At 35.6% G+C, this 19,663-nt stretch overlaps 1 protein-coding gene across 2 annotated transcripts; it reads left to right on the top strand.

The window, feature by feature from the left end:
- The first annotated feature begins 7,087 nt into the window (after positions 1 to 7,087).
- LOC142342877 (uncharacterized) lies at positions 7,088 to 19,220 on the top strand. Of its 2 annotated transcripts, none has more exons than XM_075394518.1 (7): positions 7,088 to 7,118; positions 7,519 to 8,683; positions 11,670 to 11,819; positions 12,201 to 12,689; positions 16,389 to 16,632; positions 17,385 to 17,731; positions 18,788 to 19,220. In XM_075394518.1, exons 2-7 carry the CDS (start codon positions 7,543 to 7,545, stop codon positions 19,051 to 19,053), a joined length of 2,637 nt encoding a protein of 878 aa, XP_075250633.1. In that variant the 5' UTR covers positions 7,088 to 7,118; positions 7,519 to 7,542; the 3' UTR covers positions 19,054 to 19,220. The 2 variants fall into 2 exon arrangements, with proteins under 2 accessions (XP_075250633.1, XP_075250632.1); XM_075394517.1 differs by lacking the exon at positions 7,088 to 7,118 and adding an exon at positions 7,152 to 7,268.
- The last annotated feature ends 443 nt before the right edge of the window (positions 19,221 to 19,663 follow it).

Here is a 19,663-nt window from a genome sequence, read left to right as displayed (position 1 = left end):
AACTAATCAAAGATCCAAATGGTTTTCTGAAAAGGTGTAATTGCACTTCTGCAATGCATTCCTTTCTGTTGTTCTCTAATGTCCCTTATAACATCGAATATATTTGTTTAAAGAAAATTTCAGCGATTTTTTGAACTTATCAATTTTTATCTGATTTTTGTCAACTGTTAGTTTACCCTCATTAATTTCATATAAGATACAAACTAATTCTATTGGCGTGTTTTTAATTAACGGCTTCTTGGATATGGTACTACGGGTTTTTATACAAAGTTTTGTCGTTTTTGTGCGTTATTGTCCATTTTTGCTGCTCTTTTTTGTTTCTTTGGTAATCTGTGACAATACTGAAAAATCCAACTAAAAAAGCTTTTAAAATACGCCATTGAACGTATTTTTTGTTTTTTAAAAGTTATGGTTTTAAGGGCTGCGACACCGTTCACTTGCAGATTTTGGTATCATTTTTCTTTTCGTCCTGTATAGTTATTTTTGTCGTCGTATACCATATTTTGGGTAATTGAAGGTCTCAATGGCCAATTATTGTTTTACAAATAAAATTAAAAGAGATTTTACCTGATGTTCAAAGTAGACGCAAGTGAAGACTTAAATTTCTCGCGGAAAATATCTTAGAAATTCAATGGCTTCAGCACTGTTTTCGTATTGTTTGTGAATTTTACTAGTTCTACTTGTAGTACTTGTTTTTATTGGTATTTTATAGTTATGTGACTCATTCTCGTTGATAATGGGCGCAATTAGTTTTCTAAGAAGTTGCAAGATAAACTGTCTATTTTTTCTGTTGAAAACTTACTTTTTTTATGAATTTTGAAAACATTTGTTTTTTTTTAAAAAAAAAGGAATGGATTTTTGAGCTTCGCCAATCTGGTTTCTGTTAATTTGTAGCTTGGTATCTCTATAGTCAAGTCAGCGCCCTATCGAGTGAACTACACTTTGCTCTTTATTATGGCTTTAATTTCCTCAGATGATCATTGTTCTTGGTTCAAGAGTTTTCAAAAACTTCGTGTTTTTTGCTTCTTTGCCCAGTTTTTAACTGTTTTTGTTTTTTTTCACGGATTCTCAATAATGGGCGGTGTTGATGGCCTTTGAAACAAAACGCAATCATTTTTTTCAAATTTTCTTAGTGAACAGCTCAATGTTCAAATGGTTGGGATTCCGTTTTCGTGCAAATTTTGAATTTTGTTTTGCCTGTATTTGTCGTTCTTTTTGTAGGCGTGTGATATATACTCAATAACTTTCTATGGAGGTACAAATTAGTTTCTCAGTGAGTTCAGTTGATACATTATGTTTTCAATCAGTTTGGCTTTAGTTTTTTTTAAAAAAAGCAACGATTTTTTTAAACTTTGCTCCTTTTGCTCTTTTTTTTTCGACTTGTTACCAAGTCGCATTGAGGAAAAGTCTCTTTATTCGTTTTAATAAAGTACAGGTTCATTTTTAGTATAAGTTATATTTGATTCTTATTTGATTTGGTTATTAATTGTTTTAAAAATGGCCGAGTTATGGTCGTCATTAATATTTGTATTTATTTGATTTTTATCGCCGTCTTTTGTGGTAGTCACATTAATGACAGGTCTCACCTGCCCTCTAATGTAGATTGTTTTATTCATCTATTGGTCTGTTGAACGTTATGTTAAATTTTTAAAATCTTCCTCATTTGGTAGACAATTATGTAAAAAAGGTAGATGAGCGGGGTCGCAACATTATGTGCGAACGCACATTACCGAGCCTCCTTGTTGAATAAATGAAACAAACGGTTTGTGAATGACTTAACCAAAAAATGGAAGAGCAAACGCTGCAAAGAATTTGAATAAGAGAAGAAATGTTGCTTTTAAAGGAGCAAATTTTATGTTTTTACTTCAACTATTTTGAAGGTCGACCTTGAGCATAATGGTTTTGGTGGTCTTTAAAAAGTAGAAAGAAAACGAAAAACGTCCGACAACGTTTACTAGAATCTAACCTGATTGCGTAATTAAATGAGATGAATTTCCTTTGGAAAAACCATTTAATAGTTTTATTTTGGAACCATCTCATCATTGAATTAGATTAGACATCAATGTAGAAGAGCAAAGTAGATTGAACATAATAACGAAAACCCCAACTCGAGTTCGGTATAGAGATTGACTGACCATTTGTTGAATATCAATCTCTTTGAATTTTAAAATCCAATTACAGGGTAGGCGGGTCAATTAAGGCTGTGTTCTGGATATCTGGCTGTTTCATGGTTCAGCAACGCATAAATTTTTAGCTCGTGGAATTATTTGAGATTAAGGTTCAGTTCCAATATTGTGCCGATCCCATTTTAGATATTTATCAGCAGCTATCTGGTTTCATGTTTTTTAATGGTCATGCGCAGAGTAAGCGTTCTTGTTTTTAGTTTTTCGGACTCTACGGCAGCGGAAAGAAAGTGGAGGTGCAAAACTATATTCAACTTACGATCAAAACTTTTTATAAATTTTTATCGCAATGATTCCGATACGGAATATAATAAGCACATTGTTTTTAAAGCACGGTTTTGAAGTTTAATTCTTTTAAGAGTTTAATCCTGAAGTGACACTTCTCTTGACTAAAAAATACGAAATGGCTCCTTGTTGGTAGTGATATAGCACTGATTGAAAGAATTGACAGGAATCATCGAAAAAATGTGTGATCATTTTTTGGAAGCTATCTCGAAAAGCTTTGTTCAGTTGGTATATTCGTATATATTGGTCATTCGGCGGTAAATACATCATTGTTGTCTCCAAAATGGTTTGTTTCAGATGCGTTTCAGAACACATTGCAAGCCCTCGTATGGTGCAGTAAAAAGTGCCTGACCAAAATATGAACCTTGTCAACACTCATTTAAAGGGCAGAGATCAAATTCTATGCATTTATTTGACGTTTATTTGTATGAGATAAATATTTTTCTTGTCAATCGTTTCCTATTACATGAAATTGATTTTTATACCTCTGAAACAACATTTAATCCACAAATGGAGCCACCGTTTTAGTTAATCTTGATTTCAATATAATTTGTATTTATTTATTAACTTTGCCGTGTTATGTGAGTTGAAATGTTAAAATTGTTTATCTTAATTTACAACATACCTTTTATAAGTTTGATTTCATGTTAGTTCAATTTTCAACTCTAAACTGTTTTGCTCATAAGAGAAGCTAGCCAAAATGAGAACAAGAGGACTCGTATGGTTCTGTGTGTGGCACAGAATGTTCCGCATTCACATTCGACAGCATACGATGCATCATATCACCCTATCTTTCAAAAGTTAGCCTCACCACTATTTGGTGTGCTTTGACAAGCTGTGCTGAATGCGGCAACTATTTTTTTTACCTCAAGTCTGAAAAAAAGGACTTTTTGTGAGTTTTCGGAGGAACCAAAATGTCTCAGTAGCTTCCCATTTTCAAGGGATTCCCTATATACGCATAAGTCTCAAGATAGAGGTTACCAAAAGCGTGTTATGATACCAACTTAAACTAATTTATTTCAAAACCTTTTTCAGTCATTGGTTTTGATGTTGTTTCATGAATTCTTGAAGGGATAAATTTTAACAGTACCCCCAGTCGACTTCGAATGGTTATCTTGCAAGATTTTGGCAGATTCTGCCAGAATCTTGCAAGATAACCATTCATTCTGCCAGAAACTTGCAAGATAACCTTTTTTCTGCCAGAAAATTGCAAGATAACCATTTTTCTGCCAGAATCTTGCAAGATAACCATTTTTCTGCCAGAATCTTGCAAGATAGCAATTTTCTGCCAGAATCTTACAAGATAATCGTTTCTCTGTCAGAATCCTCTATTATATCCACTTTTTTGCGCAAGATCCTACAAGATGAATTGATTATTGCGAGTAATTCTGACAGCAAGAGATTTGCGCGAAAGCTCTTCTAAAGTCCTTCGAAGCTCAAAAAAATGGCAAGCGGTGATTAATTCCATTTTTTGGGCATTGGCAAGAAAACTTAAGCGCAAGGAGCTGAATAAAATGAAAGGAAGCTGTTTAAGATGAAAATAATAATATCACAATTTTTTCATCAGAAAAGGTAATCTAGACGTGTAGTTTTGTAAATCTTGAAAAAGTTGAAAAACAAAACAGTCTTCAATAGTAATTTATTTTGTGGTAACGGTTCTCAAAGTCAGATTTTAATTTGTTTTCTTCAGATAATTCATATTTCCAGATTAAAAATTTATTTAAATTTATTATGTTTCTTAAAAAAACGCAACTGATTCTTAAGTAAATTTCTGGTCAAAATGAAATGTGTTGCATGAATGAGAGCCAATAAGAGGACAGCTCGAGCAGAACGAACTAGCAAGAATCTTGCAAGATAACCATTTTTCTGGAAGATCTTGCAAGATAACCATTTTTCTGCCAGATCTTGCAAGATAGACAGTTTTTGCAAGATTCTGGCGGAATCTTGCAAGATAACCATCTGGTCTCGACTGGGGTACTAAGATAATTAAGATTGACTCCCAATTTGAAGTGAATTCATAACCCTATTAAAAGCAAATGTCCAGATCTCAAAAAAAAATAGATCCTTGTTGATCAGGTTTCAAAATTTTCAAATGAGAGGAATATTGAATAACATTTTTTTAAAGGCGACCATAACTGATAAAAAATTTGGATTTTAGTCTATTTTTTTCAAACAGCGCAATTTTTATAGCCTATACTCAGATATGCTTTTGTAACCTATACACAGATAGGGTTAGATAATTAAAGTAATTGTACGTCTGGGATATGCATCGAAAGACGCAAGCTGTGTGAAACGATCGAAGCTGAGTAATTTTGGAAAATTTGAGTAAACGTTTTTACACTGGTCTAAATTGTTGTCATTTTCTGTTTCTAATGAAAACCCAGATGAGTTCTATCATTTAATACCTCATATGTTGTTCTGGGATGACCTGAAAAAGATCGAAATTGGTCAACAAAAGAAGTGGGGCTATCGTTAAGTTCTCCCATATCAAAAATTTTGGGGACATAAATTTTGTTAAAAACTGAAAGGGCACCTGTGTGGCTAACAAATGGATATTGTTCGATGAGTTTGCCGAATTGTTTAGTATCTTAACTACGGTAAGTAATAAAGATGAGATAACTCTCGGGATTAGATTTCAAGACAAGAATCATGTAATTGGTAGCATGTCGTCGAAATTATTGAAGGCGTCCAATGCCTTATTTTCACTAATCCATTTGATATTTTTATTATAAGTACATTCATAATTCATAATACAACAGATGAAAAGTTTCGAACATATATCTGAGATTTTCTGATAACGGCGCTCTATACTTGTCTCGAAGAGTCAACTTATTTTTCAGAACTTTCAATCAAACATTTTTAAAGTTGAGTGTCAGATTTCTGGTTTTGTTAAATTTTGAGTGATTAAATAATCCATAGTCACCATATTTGCACGAAATAGACAACGGGCAACACAACCGCTCTTGATTAAAAAAAAACAACACCTCTCTATGTGCCGTCCACTTTAAACTTGCTATCGTACAAATCAGATTGCGCAAAGTGAATGTGATCGCTTTTCTCAGCCTCTTAGTCAGTCTCTTTACTAAAGCAATTCCAATTTCCTTCTCAACTAAAAAATAGTTTCAAAGTTCCTTCAATCGTTTAAATTGAAAGACTGTGAAATCATTAGAACTTGTTCAGTCATGAAATTTAGCGCGTTACATTGGTGGCCTTAGGGAGTCTGGGAGATTGATTTAATTGATTGAATACGAATCGATTACAAGGGTCAATCATAAATTAACCAGTCATAGTTTGTGTTTCAATTTGATGAATTCTGTTATTTGTAGGTTTTTGGGCAAGTTGATTCTGCTCGTGTGTGGTGGGTCAGCATACGGAAATCCAAAAAAAAAACGAACATTTGACAAATAATCAATGGGCATCACTAGTAATAATATTTATCACAGAGCTCTTTAAAACTGATGTGTTTAGGATTCCCAGGTGGTTAGTGATGGATGAAACTTCGGGCCAGGCAATAAATTCTTATTCGCTCCATTTTGACGTCGGGTTTTACTGCGAAAAAAACAATAGCGTAGAAAGGAAGTAATTCCGTTGGCAGGTGTCACTAATGAAGACTGTTAATGCTTGCAGAATTGTGTTCAAAAACGAGAAGCCCAATCCATATTTTAAACTAGAAAATCGTAAGAAAAACATTATAATTGGGAAATCAGAGCCTAAACATTCATTTCTCAAGGCCTTCTGAATAAAACTTCTTATATCTTCCTCCTGATAAGTTATTGATGCACTGGAGAAAGCCACGGCGTGACTGCAATTAAGATTTTGGGAGGTTGTATATTCATATTGTTCAAAATTATGGGCAAACTTCTAGATACATCTGCAATTGTGAATTTATACAGTTCAAACTTGTTCATACCCATCTCTTGTAGATATTTTTCGAACCAGCTGTCATTTTGTGATTGCCTGTAGCAATACCGCGACACTTGAGAACCTAATACAAAAAGTGAAAGATGTTTCTGAAAAATCTTTTATCGTGCATATAAATTCACGTCGCCCGTCCTTTTGGGGTCTTTATCATTGATATTGGTTGTTATGAGTTAATCAAGCGACCATGGCTAACAGAAATTGCATTGGACAAAAGTTGCCAAAATTATGCGATTCATAACGTACCCTAATAACTCTCAATATCCTCATGTTTTTGAGCTAGCTCGGGCGCAATTGCTTTGAGTTGTTATCGGTGAATGTTCTAAACAACATTCTCTCTTAACCAAATGTTTCACGGAATAACTCTGGCTATAACTTCTTATCGGTGTTTATATGTTTCCAGTTCTATAGCCGACTTTTGTACGTTTTAAAGCATATCTGATTCAATGAAATATGAAACACAGGAAAATATAAATGAAATTCGCCAGGGCTGTATGTTATAGTTGAAACCTATTTCTCTGGAGCTCAGAAACATACTGTGAGGAAAAGTGAAACTTAATGTTGAGTGGGTTTTCACAATGCTAGTTGCTAGGAATTACTTTTGGGCTATCTCAGACAAACGTTTATTAGAATTTGTTAAATTTCCAACTTGCATATAAGCTCTTTATTAAATTTCCTTGCTTAAAATTGGGTTCATAATCGAAGTGGAAGATTTTGGTGAGCGATTGCTTGGTAAGTAAACATAATCTGTGCGTATTTGGGAATTATTTATAAATTAAGGACACTGGTTATCGAGGAACTGGGGTAACCCGCGCGACCTGACCGACCCACGACCCGAACTTCTGCTCTCACTCTCGACTTAATTCAAATTAACCGGAACAGGTTATTTAGTAGTCTATTAATAACATTATTAACTAGCCTGTCTATACATTTAATTTCGTGTAGATTTGTTGATTTTAGTAATTACGTGCCTTTTGCGTTCTCAGATCGACTGTAAACCAAAAACAGTTTTGCTCAAATCTGAAATAATTGTTCATATCTAAAATTAAGAGCCTTTTGTGAACTCAAAGGAATATAATATGAAAACTACACCTGTAATTCGTGACATGGGGGTAATAATGTTCAATCCTAGGCTAAGAAAACGGCGAAAGAAACAATGAAACGTGGAGTGAAACGAGATTTCAACGACAGCAGTTCGTCGAGGGTCAACCTGCGCGATCTGTCGCCGAACGCATTTTTAAGCCATGTCCATCCACCCAATGGACCCGACACGAATCGAAGAGTGGTCCACGATGTGACGTCATCAGGGCACGACTCGCAACATCGATCGGTAATCCAATCGCAGCGGAGTACTGGAAGACATGCGATGACTCATCAGTTAGATCAAACTCAGATACATAAAAGTGAGAATTACAGGTTCAAATATCACCAACCTTTGCCTCACTATACTGGATCTGTTCAAACGTCTTCAAAAGCGTCAACTTCTGAACACAAAAAGCCACGACTATCAGTAAGCAATGGGGCGAATAGTACTATCAGTCAAATAGTTCACGCAGTGAGCAATCAAGCGTTGAACAATTCCAATGTTGTGAATGATTACCAAGAAATTCAGAATTCTCTGCAGAGTCAGCAACGACCTGTGGTGCATAACCACGAAAATACGGCTTCTGGGGTTTCAAATTTTGTAGAAGATGCGTCGTCAAATCCTGAATATGTAAACATTTATCCATCTGACTTAGATACAACATTTTACGAGGTTATGGATTATGCAACTGGTTTCAACGCTACGCATGCTGTTGCGACCTCTAGTAGTGAAAATTCTCATCAATATTCAGCGGTGTCAAATTTTGAAAATTTGGAGTTCTATGATGTGCAAAATGTCGAAAGTTATCAAACGGACGAAAATGGTCACCTAATTGCTGGTCAAGGTTATGACCATTTTGGTGGACACAACCATAGTAATAACTCGTGTATTGATTGCGGGAAGCCTTGTCAGTGCTCGGAAGAAGCACATCTCTCGGCCTTTGGAACTCATTCGGCTGAAGGGACGCCAATTGTTGCGTCATCGCAAGGTTCGGTCATGGACGCAACCACATCAAATTCGGTTTCCGACTCCGAAAATACAAAATTGGAAATAGCTCTTGGATCGGTGGATTCGCCGGGTAACGATGGGTATTATGGTCGCGGAGATTACGATAATAAAAGCCAACCGCTTATTATAAATGGGAAAATTGTCGAATGTGTTGTATGTGGAGACAAAAGTAGTGGCAAGCATTACGGACAGTTCACTTGTGAAGGTAATTCTCTTCACAAATTATTTGATTACGATCAATAAGATAAAAAAAAGTGTTATTTCTAAAGAATTGTTTTGTTACCTTTTTTGTTACCTTTTAATTAACGGTTCTTGCTTTAGTAAGAGAACGATAGATGGCCGAGGTATTATCGGCCTTCGGTTTGGGTTTTAACTACATGAGTAGAAACATTGGGAGTACTATTTGTTACGGCGTTGTTTTTACCTAAAAGCACAAATGAGCAAAGTTTGCCTTTTTGAATCACTCTTCGCTTTTTTTACTGAATAGTGCACACAATTTTAGATTTTTTTTTGTCTCCTCAACTTACCTTTGTTTTTACTGCGGTTGTTTTCGTAAAAGAATAATTTGTTTCAGCCGCCATAACAATAAAATTGATAAATTGATTATTTTTTGTTTTTGGAACCCATTGGTCGCAAGGATAATTTTGACTCAGACTCTCAAACTTTTGGTTAGTTTTTTTTGCTTTTGTTTGGTGTTTGAACAGGACTACGCGTAATCAACTCACAAATGATGGCATTTAATTTTTTTTTACGCAAAGCATTATACGAATGACCATGCGTGCGCTAATTGCATTTTGGCCGTTTTCGCTTAATTTTTCTGTATTTGTCCCTAAATTTCATTTCGTTTATTAGAAGAAGATTATGGATCAGTCTCCAATAATTGAAGTTGTATAACAGGAATGTCAAAAGGCCCTTAGAGTTGAATTTTCAAGGCCGATTTGTAAAACAAAAGTTTTTGATAATTTAGCTCTTCTTAGCATTTTATCCGTTTACCAATAATTTCTCGAGTGAAGCTGTGAGTAATGAAATAAAGTTTCAGAATTTTCAAATACAAAATTTGTTGAATAAACTTTTTGGATGGCTATGATGAAATGGAAAATATCAATTATTTTTGTTATAAATTGTAACGGAGTTTTTTCAAGATTTGTCTTTTGGACGTTTTCAAGATTTTGACCTTTTTGCAGAGAGCTTTGCGCTCATTATTATTGGCTTTTACTCTATAAAAGTTTTCAATAATAATCCTGAAGTAGGAAGTTTTAGTAATCAGTTTTCTGCGGGACGGGCTTCTCAATGGTTTCTCATTTTAGTTTCATTTTTTGTTGGCCTTATTTTTTGGTCAAGTTGGCTATGCGTGAGAGGGTTTGTTATCGCCGATACTGTAGGCTGTATATATAACAACAATGAGATTTTGCGAATTGTTTTTGGCCCGTATTGATATTTTGCTGTTTCCTATTTTTTTGGGTTTTTATCCATGAGTGATAATTAGGCTATATGTTGGTGAGCTCGTTTACCATTTTTGAACTGGTTTGATTTTTTTTACTATATGAGTAGCAATAAGCAGTCATCACTTTTCACACTGAATGGTGACTGGCCAGGTCTATTTACGCACTAGCCAGGTCTAATTAAAAGTCTTGGAAAGTAAGAGGAGGTCACATTTTCGCGTTTTTTGGACCTATTTTTGACATGCCAAGACTTGGATTTATGCTTGACAATTCTTGGCCAAGACTTGAGTTTAGACAGCCAAGTGTTAAAAGAGACATGATCATAGCTCTGAATCGGTAATGAAATGAGACTTGCCCAATACTGCAATTGACTTGGCGTTAGTTCCGGGTGAAGGAGTCAGATCTGAATATTTTTTGTTCTTTCTTTATGCTTTCGTTATTTCGCTGTGGTGATGTTTAATAGCCGCACAGCGATAGCTGGGGCTATTATTGGCCTTCTCTTGTTTTTTTTTATTTCGTCGTCATGATTTTTTGTTACGACCATATGACGTCACAGCCACTTTTTGTTCATTCGTTCATGCAATTTCAACTGAATTGCATGTGTGACGTCATTTTTAGCGAGTTGTTTTGTTCATGCGCGTGATTAAATTTTTGGTCACACTTGACTTACCTCACTCTCAAAAATGACTTCCTCACTTTTAAATTGACTTTTATTTACTTTAAGTCAAAGAGATAAGGTCAAATGGGTGCGTGTCACTCTAAATGAAGGTTATTTGAGATCAGCTAATAGAGGCAGCAATAACTTATACAGATTTTTAATCAAAATATAACATATCAGCCTTCAATGAAAAGACGAATTTTTTGGTCTGTCTTTTTTACTGTTTTTTTTAGACTGCCAATCTACAAATCTATTGCGGCTATTTTCTGGCAATCTTCCAGCTATGTTTCTTATAATTGATAGTCAAGCTCTTTGTTTTGATCATTTGGTAACGCTCACTTCAAATCAGATTTTGGTTCCTTCATGCAATTTTCTGATTGAGCTGTCGAGGCTTTGAGCTGAGACACTCTATAATTCTGGAGTGCGTATTCTTATTGTTTCACTTTTTGGCTGCATATAAATTTTTCTGACTCAATATTTTGATTACTGTAATTTGAGCATTTAAGATTATTTGAGGATATCTCTTTCTATTTCCTCATTATTGGAGGTTGGCTTTTAGAAGCGAATCATAAGTTAGTCATTTTTTTCTCACTCAATTTAAGACATCACAATAAATGTATTCATTTTTTGTCTTAATTGGTAATATGAGACAGTTGGTCAACTAAGCAGTCTCAGCTATTTTCTTGCAACGCGATAGTCATGGTTTATCGATTTTCTTTGTCTCGTCAGAGGTTTGAATAAAAACCTCTGCCCTAGATATGTAGTACAAAGTACTTCTGCAGGAATTCTTTTGCAAGAGTTATATTGGATCTATCGACAAAAGAGGGGAAAATAGAAAGTTAAACAATGGTTGCAAGGATTCTGCCGAATTTGTTTTATTTGGTTGTTTCGTGATTTTTCTCCTGGCTGAGAAGAAATGCTCTTGAGTTACTGGTAAGCAATATGCTCAATTAATTAGTTCTTACACATATCTGTTTATTTTTTACAAATGATTTTACATAGTCAAAAATAGCCATTTGTCGTTTATAACGGCGCATATCAGTCCAAAAAGGCTACTGTCTCCATTGGAACTCTAGTTTGTGTGTTTGCAGGTTGCAAGAGCTTCTTCAAGCGGTCTGTGAGACGAGGTCTGAGTTATGCCTGTAGAAGTAATGGACTGTGTCCTGTGGACCAGCAGAGTCGCAACCAGTGCCAAGGATGTAGACTCGCCAAGTGCATACAAGTCGGCATGCGCAGAGAAGGTGCGCTAAATTCGTTTTATAGATTTATGTTCATTCCACCAAGAATTGCGCTTTTCCGAAATCTCAAGTGGTCAATCATATTAATATTCAACTGTGCATGGGCTCTTTGATAGCCCACAGACACTGTTTGCTCGTTTTCGTGGAAAATGCAGATAACTTTTGTACTTGAAAAATGTCTTGAGACTATCGCTGTTCTATTATTTCACGCGTTCAAGTTGCACTTAGTAATACATTTGAACTACTTGAGTCCTGGACTTGAGGACAAAAGCCTATGGGAATCGAAGCGTCACTTAATAACATCCAATCAATTCACGTCCTTAGTGAATTCTTGATCGCAGCGGCTTTACTTCAGTTCCTGAAGAAACCACTTCTCTTTTTTAGCTGTGCAACGAGGCCGCATTCTTGCGTCACCTAATCCGCCTCCTTATCAACAAATGCAACCTTGCAATGATGGAAACCCTTCACAGCCGTTACAACTTACTGGAAATCGGGTCGGAAATGTACAAAACTCTAACATCCAACCGCAAAATTATGCAATTAATCAACGGTCATCAGTAAACATGCAAAGTAATTCTGTTAGTGGTAACCATTATGGCAACCCAAATCGACACTTCAATGGATCTCCGGTTGCGAATGGTCGCAATAGCCATAGCTATGGACACAATTCCAATGGACATGACGACGGACTCCAATGCCAGAGTCCACTAGATGACTCAAGCTCGGCATCCACAGTGCAACAGAGCGAAAGCTACTCTGCTGAGAGGAGTTCTGGTCATGTGAATGAAGTGGGATTCGGAATTGATTCAGAACTATCATACGGGGGGTACTCCGAGTTGGTGTCACTATTGCTGAAAGCTGAACCTCCTACCGGTATATAGTTGATTTTACCCATTAAAAAAGTGTTTAATAGCGTTGAAGAAGCTGTAACGTGGTCTCATTTATTGACCGCGAGGACAGTGTTGTTTCATAATGGTGGTTCTCAATCAGGTGTAGTCTCTGAGCTGTTAATAAAAGTCAAGGAATGGCTTGTTTGGCCTTTATACTTAAAGTACTGAAATTGGGAAAGACCAGTTTCTTAAAAAATGATTCTAATTATATATTGAAACAAGACGGCTCGCGCGAGTCTGTGCGTTGCACATAATGTTTCAACATACCTCTAAAGGTTGCAAAAACAACTTTTAAATTCTGTCAGAGAAACCGTTGGGAGTATCCGAAAGCAACTTACATGCATTACTTGTACTGTTTGAACCAAAAATATGCTGTCTTTTTTCAGAAGAACAAACTCTAGAAAGATAAGTGTATTACAATCTGAAAGACACAGAAAAATCATACAAACCACACATACACGAAGTACACATTACACCATTACACAAACAAACTGCAACAAACAAATACAAAGCCCAACACCAAAAAGCATTTTTTTAAAATTTTGTTCCGGCCAATTGTTCACTGCTCAACGTTCATCACTTTTCATTTAGGTTTTTTTTGTTTCTTTTCTAAAAAACTGGTTGTGGACATTTTGAGGCAATTGTATCGGTAACTGTGATTTTGAGACTAAACTTTGAAACGTAACTTTTTAAAGTTTTTAATTTTTTTCATTTTTTTTATTTCATGAGCATAATGGGACAGATAATTTTTCAAAATTGCCTAGATGTGTCGTCGGTGAGATTTAAAAGTTTTGATATTGGAAAAACTTAGAGACGCAATTTGTGGCAAATATTCTAATTATTGTAGAGATTTTTTTAAATTTTCCATGATTTCTGACCGTTTTTGCTCTCGACTCTTTGTCCAATATTTATAAGAACTAACTCTCTCAGACTAACTCTTTCTCTCTCTCTCTCTCTCTCTCTCTATTTCTGTTACACACGCATTGCAAACACAAAGAAACACGCGAGCAAACCAAAATTTTCTTTTTGCATCTGATCTGTACTCAAGGTTCTTCACCGCTCATTTATGTCTTGATTCTTTTTTCTGCTCAAAAGTTGATGTGGACCTCTTGATGCAATTTCATTGGTAATGATGAAATTTAAACAAATCTGACTTGAACTTTTTGAAGTTTTTGAACATTTTTCGTATTTTTTGATGTTTTATGAGCATAATGGGACAAATTGTTTTTCATAATCTAACGAACATGTTATCAGCAAGATTTACAAACACACTTGGTATTGGACACATTTAAAGCCGCAATTTGTTGCAAATATTGAGTAGTTTGTCTTATTTTTTGGCCAGTTCTTGCACTCTGCCTCTATTTGTGTCTAAAATGTGAAGGAACTATCTCTCTCACACTAACTCTCTCGTTCTCTCTCTCTCTCTCATCGCTCACAAAAAGTGCACACCCATAAATACACCCACACAAGCGCTCTCACACACAATTACAATCCTAACTATCAAAAAATGGTCTTTTTAAAATTTTGTTTTTGGCATTTAATCTTTACTCAAAAATTTTCCACCGTTTTTATGTGGCTTGAATGTCTCTAGAAAACTATATGAGGACGTCTTGAGGCAATTGTATCGGTAATCCTAAAATTGACTCTAAAATTGCATATGAACTTTCTGAATTATTTCGAAATATTTTGTACCTTTTGATATTTCACGCAGTTTTGGTTTCGAATATATTTAAAACCGCAGTTATAGCAAAATTTTCTAACTTATGTAATTTTCTAACTTTTTAATATTTCTGGCAGTTTTTGCATTCTGCCTCTATAATTTTTTTGATATGTTAAAAAACTTTGAAGGCTCATCGTAAAGGCATTCTTTTAACAGCTTTGAATAACATTGATTATCAATTAAATTACGTTTTGGCCTTTTCACGTTTTAAATAAGTTTTTTTAAAGAAATAAGAATTTTTTAATGATTTTGTTTGAGAGCAAATTGAAAAAAAATCTTTTTCTTTCAAAAGAAATTTTCGTTTTTTATTCCATTTGTTTCGCTATCTTTGAAGGGATCAGTGTTTCAATTTACAGAAACTCCCAAAGACTGGAAACGATCAGTCCAAAGAGCAGTTTCTAAATACATTGAAATGGAAAGGATTTTTCTCATTTTGAAAAAAAAAATTATGAACATAAATATTTCAACTTTACAATCCATGAACTCTCTAACTTTCAGTTTCATCTCTATTTCAGTATTTTAGAGAAGATTAGTTCGAACTATCTGCTCTGACATTATAAATACTACCAATCAAAACGATAAAAAGATAGGAAACATAAATTTTTTGCAAAATCAACTGCAGATTTTTGAAAAGGATTAATTTTTCTGATTTTATTACATTTTCAATTGTGATTTTTGCTATTTTGAGAGCTTTAGTTTGCCTGAAGTCTTCAATTTCCCAAAATCAATTTGATGGAAAAAAATGATTCGTGCAATCGTTTTTAACCAGCAGAAAACAGAGAGACAAAAAAATTTGTGAAAAAAGAACAATTTTATTCAATTTTTGAAATTTTTGGCCATATGGTTTAAATTGTTAACTTTTAGGCTTGAAACTGTAAAGTATTATTGAAAAATCTCCATTTAACCCAACTGGTTTAACTACAACATTTTTCGGTTGGTTATCTTAAATTGCAATGGAATCTGTGACCTCCATTTCCTCATTTTGAAAAAAATGTTGGAACAATATCTTTTTTTGTGACTTCGAGTTGTTTTTAATTACACTCAAGCGAAGTTTTAAGCAATTATTGTAAACATGTTGGTCTTTCTTCTTTGGTTGACTGTTTTGAGTTCTCGAGTTACTTTTGCGCCCTTAAATTTTTTAATCTAAATTTCGTGATCTAAATTTCTCTCTCATTCACAAGTGTCAGCAGCTGAAGTGACGGCAGTTTGCTACTAAAAGTGAACTGAAAAGTGAGCCGATATTGGTCTAATTTTTTCATTTAAAATTTTATTAGTGGTTATAGTGGTATATAATTGCCTTTAATGGCGTCATTTGGAGCTCCCTTAGTGAATTTAGTTACTCCCCCTCCCCCGGGTCTTTCCCATTATAGCCCCCCCCCCCCCCATGAAATTATAGCCCCCCCCCCCATTATAGTATAATTACCATGATTGGGAGGGGGGCTATAGGTTATCTGACCACTAAGCTGGGGGGGGGGGGACCCGCTCCCCCCTCCCCCGACTGAAGCAGGCTGCAATAGATTAGAGTTTTTTTAAAGCTTAATTTTTTCTCTGTTCCGGCAAAAAATTACTTAGTATCAGAATTCTCTCTTGTGAGTATCAAAATTGCTGAATGTCTGGTGGCTTAGCAATTTTCAGGTATTCAGCTTTTTAGTTTGACTTTATCAAGGAATTTTTATTTCAATTGTCTTTCTGAGGGCAAAAAATGTTTTTTAAGCCAAAAAGGTAACAATTTTGTCGATTTGTATGTAATTATGCGCCCAGATAATTTTATGCAAAATTTTGCGGGCGAACTCTGGATTCATCCAGCTATGTTTTCTTTACCGCTCCTCCAGAATTTTTGTCTGCATTTGTAATTCTCATTTGTCGCTTGAGCTCTGTTAGGTCTCTCATTAAAGGCAGTTCTGTGAAATTTTTGAACTAGGACTTCTGTAAAGAGTAGATTATTAAATCTGATTTTTTCAGCATCAACACGATTCTCCTCCAACTGCTCTTCCGTTGGAAGTCGGACTTCTCAGAAACCCAGCAGCAGTGGTGGTGGGAACGGTTCACGTGATGGTGGTGGTGACGAGAGTAGCGTTGGTAGTGGGCACAGTGTAGAGACAGTGTGTGAGATGGCTGCCAGACTCCTTTTCTGTGCAGTCCAGTGGGCCAGCTCCATTCCATACTTCCCACAACTCCCTCTCAGCGACCAAGTCGCTCTCTTGAGGTTTGCTCTCATTTATAGAACCATAAAGTTTTGTACGTAAATGACAAAATGAGCCAGTTGAGACTCAATTTTTACAACCCTACAAAGTTCCCCCGAACTGTTCATTGTTGGCTGACGCGCTATACCTTAACCAAGTTTGCTGCGTACACTTCAATTTAGCAAATTGTGTATATAGTGTATTTCAATTTTCAATGGTTGTTTATCAAGCTGGAAACAGTACGAGCCTGACTTTTTCAGAGAGCCAAATTGGAAAAATGGTTTTAAAACAAATGTTCCAAGGATTTTTTGCTCCGAGATTGTTAGATAGACAGGTTTTTGAGATGCCCTTTATTTTTATGGAGGTTTCTGTTAGAGCCGTGTGAGCGTAGAGGCGAATGCCAATGATAATCAAAAATAAATATTTTTCCTGCCTTGATTGGTCGATTTTAGACATAATTTAAGACATTTTCTGGATTGAAATAGCTCGAAAACATCGTATGGAAGTTCTATCCTTAGTCGTAACCTGCCTACACCCCCGTGTACAATCCAACCGCACTATAGATAATTAAGAGACAACAACTGATTAGCTCGCCATTTTTTAAACATTTGCAGTACTTCAATTTCAATTAATCAGATTGTTTGGCCAATCAAAATGAAGCATTCTGCTCTGCAACCGTTCGACTCTTATTCCTAGCATCTATTTTTATAGATCATTTATTATAGTTAAAAGTTGCCTGGTTCATTTTTTTTAGCGCTGACTTGTAATATTTTAGGTTAACGTGGAGCGAACTGTTCGTGCTTAATGCTGCTCAATGTTACCTGCCACTAATAAGTCTATCACAAACAAATCCCTATTCTGCTTCAAATCAAACTAGCAATCAACAATCGAGCACCGCCACCACATCCAAACGAAGTTCCAACTCTCCTGCAAACTCCAAACAATCTTCATCCTCTCAACAGAAACCGTCTGATAATTCCAGCCAATCAGCCTCTGTTTTAGAGAAGGAAACGTTGGCCAATCAGATTCGACTCCTAGAGGAGCAAGTTGAAAAACTGAAGAACTTGAATGTAGATGACGCCGAATACAGTTGTATGAAGTGTATTGTGTTGTTCACGCCAGGTCAGCATTTTGTTTGTTTTCAGAAAAGGCCAGCAATCAGAGGAAAATGCGGTTTTTCCCGTAATATTTCTCGGGAAATAAAACAGGGAGGTCGGTACTTATCCAACTTTTCAAGGGCAAGTCGGTAACTTAGACGTTCTATAATCATTCTGTAATTACTTTCACAGACTTTCTGTAATCACAGTTTTTGTGATTTATTTTTTTAAAGAGTTCCTCCTTACTTTTATATTTTTTTATATCTTTTTTACGTTGCAAATAGATTTTTTTTTGGTTTTCGAGCCTTCTTCGAAAAGGGGTGAACTTTTTTGTCATTTTGCGTTGAGCAATCCTTCCTCGATAAACAATTACAAAATTTTGTAATTCGTTTCAACTATTTCATGTTTTAACTGATTCATGCGATGACTCACAATGGGTGATTTGTTCAAGAGGAATAGCGGGATTGTTGGACAATAACTCATGAAATATCAGTGATTTTGAAAACTAACCCGCCGAAGATTCAGATTGTCAAAATACTATGATTCAGCGGCTGGAATCATACCAGCATGAGAATATGAATCTTCACGATAAAAAACTGAGCCAAAATTACCGTAACTGGGTAAGGCAAATTGTAGATTAAAACTTTCCTTTTATGCACTTTGGTTGGATCGAAATAAAACGTTACCTTAACTCATTAAAATTAAGTTAATAAGTTTAAACAATTGACAAACAATCTTTCTGTGGAAGAAAGCGGAGTTCTTTCCGACCATGAAGGGTAATTTTCACTCAGATATGTATAAGGTACGGGTAGATTTAATTTAAATTCAAGACAGGCAAACTAATTGAACGTAATAGGAAAGTTAAGGTTTTCCGGATCTTTTCTGCAGCGACCGCAGTGTTTTTTGCTTTCAGCTACCAATTTTGTCGTCTATATAGAAGGTTACTTTGTATAGAGTTGGGGGGGGGGGGTAATCTTCATATGCCCACTAAGCTGGGTGGGTGCATAGATCCGGTTTCCCTACGGTTTTCCTGAACTTGTGTAGTGTTATTTATGGTGTTATTTGATGGTATTATTTCCAGATGCGGCCGAGCTGAGCGACGACAGTCACATTGAGTCAATCCAGGAAAAGGCCACTCTGGCTCTTGAGGAGTATATCAACTTTACCTATCCAGACCAAGTTGGCAGACTGGGGAAACTTCTTCTGCGACTTCCAGCCCTTCGCAGTATTGGAGCGCAAGTGATAGAGCACATGTATTTCGTGAGATTGGTCGGGAAAACTGCGATAGAGACTCTGATCAAAGATATGTTATTGTCGGGTACCAATTACAACTGGGGGCCATCTTAATATTTTTGTTCTTGCTTTGGACATTTCAACGGAATTCTATTCCACATTTGGATTCAAATCAGGGGCTGACAAGAATGCTAAATTATCTATCTCTTAAAACTGCGAGAGCAAAATTTATTTATTATACAAGCTATTTAAAAAGTTTTGAATTTACATGAAAGAGTTGAGGTTTTTAACCATGGAATGCGCAAGTACACGGTGGCTTGAATTTCTGAAATAGAAAAGAAAGTATATGAACGATGGACTTATAATGTGGATTGACAACCTGGCAGTCCCGAACCCTATCGTTGCTATCTTGCAAGATCTAGCGCCGTCGTAAAGAATTCGTCCGGCATTAATCGGGCACGCTTTGAATTTGAATGGCTGATTTTTTTTCAAATGTTTTTGATTCTGCCCTTTTTCTATTCTTTTGTGTGTGACAAAACCCCATTTTCAAACATGTTTTTTATTTATAGCTGCGATCACAGCGGGGCTATCAATGGTTTCTCTTGGTTTTTACTACTCGAAGAGGAGTATTGGTTTTATGTCGGTCTTACGATTCGAAGGGGGAATCTTTTAATTGCTCTCGAACGAAGTTCGAAGCAATCATTGTAAAGGTTTTGGTCTTTTT

This window comes from Convolutriloba macropyga, chromosome 7 (assembly GCF_964194025.1).
Source record: "Convolutriloba macropyga chromosome 7, txConMacr16.3, whole genome shotgun sequence".
In the NCBI taxonomy this organism is placed as follows: Eukaryota; Metazoa; Xenacoelomorpha; order Acoela; family Convolutidae; genus Convolutriloba; species Convolutriloba macropyga.
The sequence above is the reverse complement of the archived record's forward strand: the minus strand, read 5'-3'. Positions and strand labels throughout refer to the sequence as shown.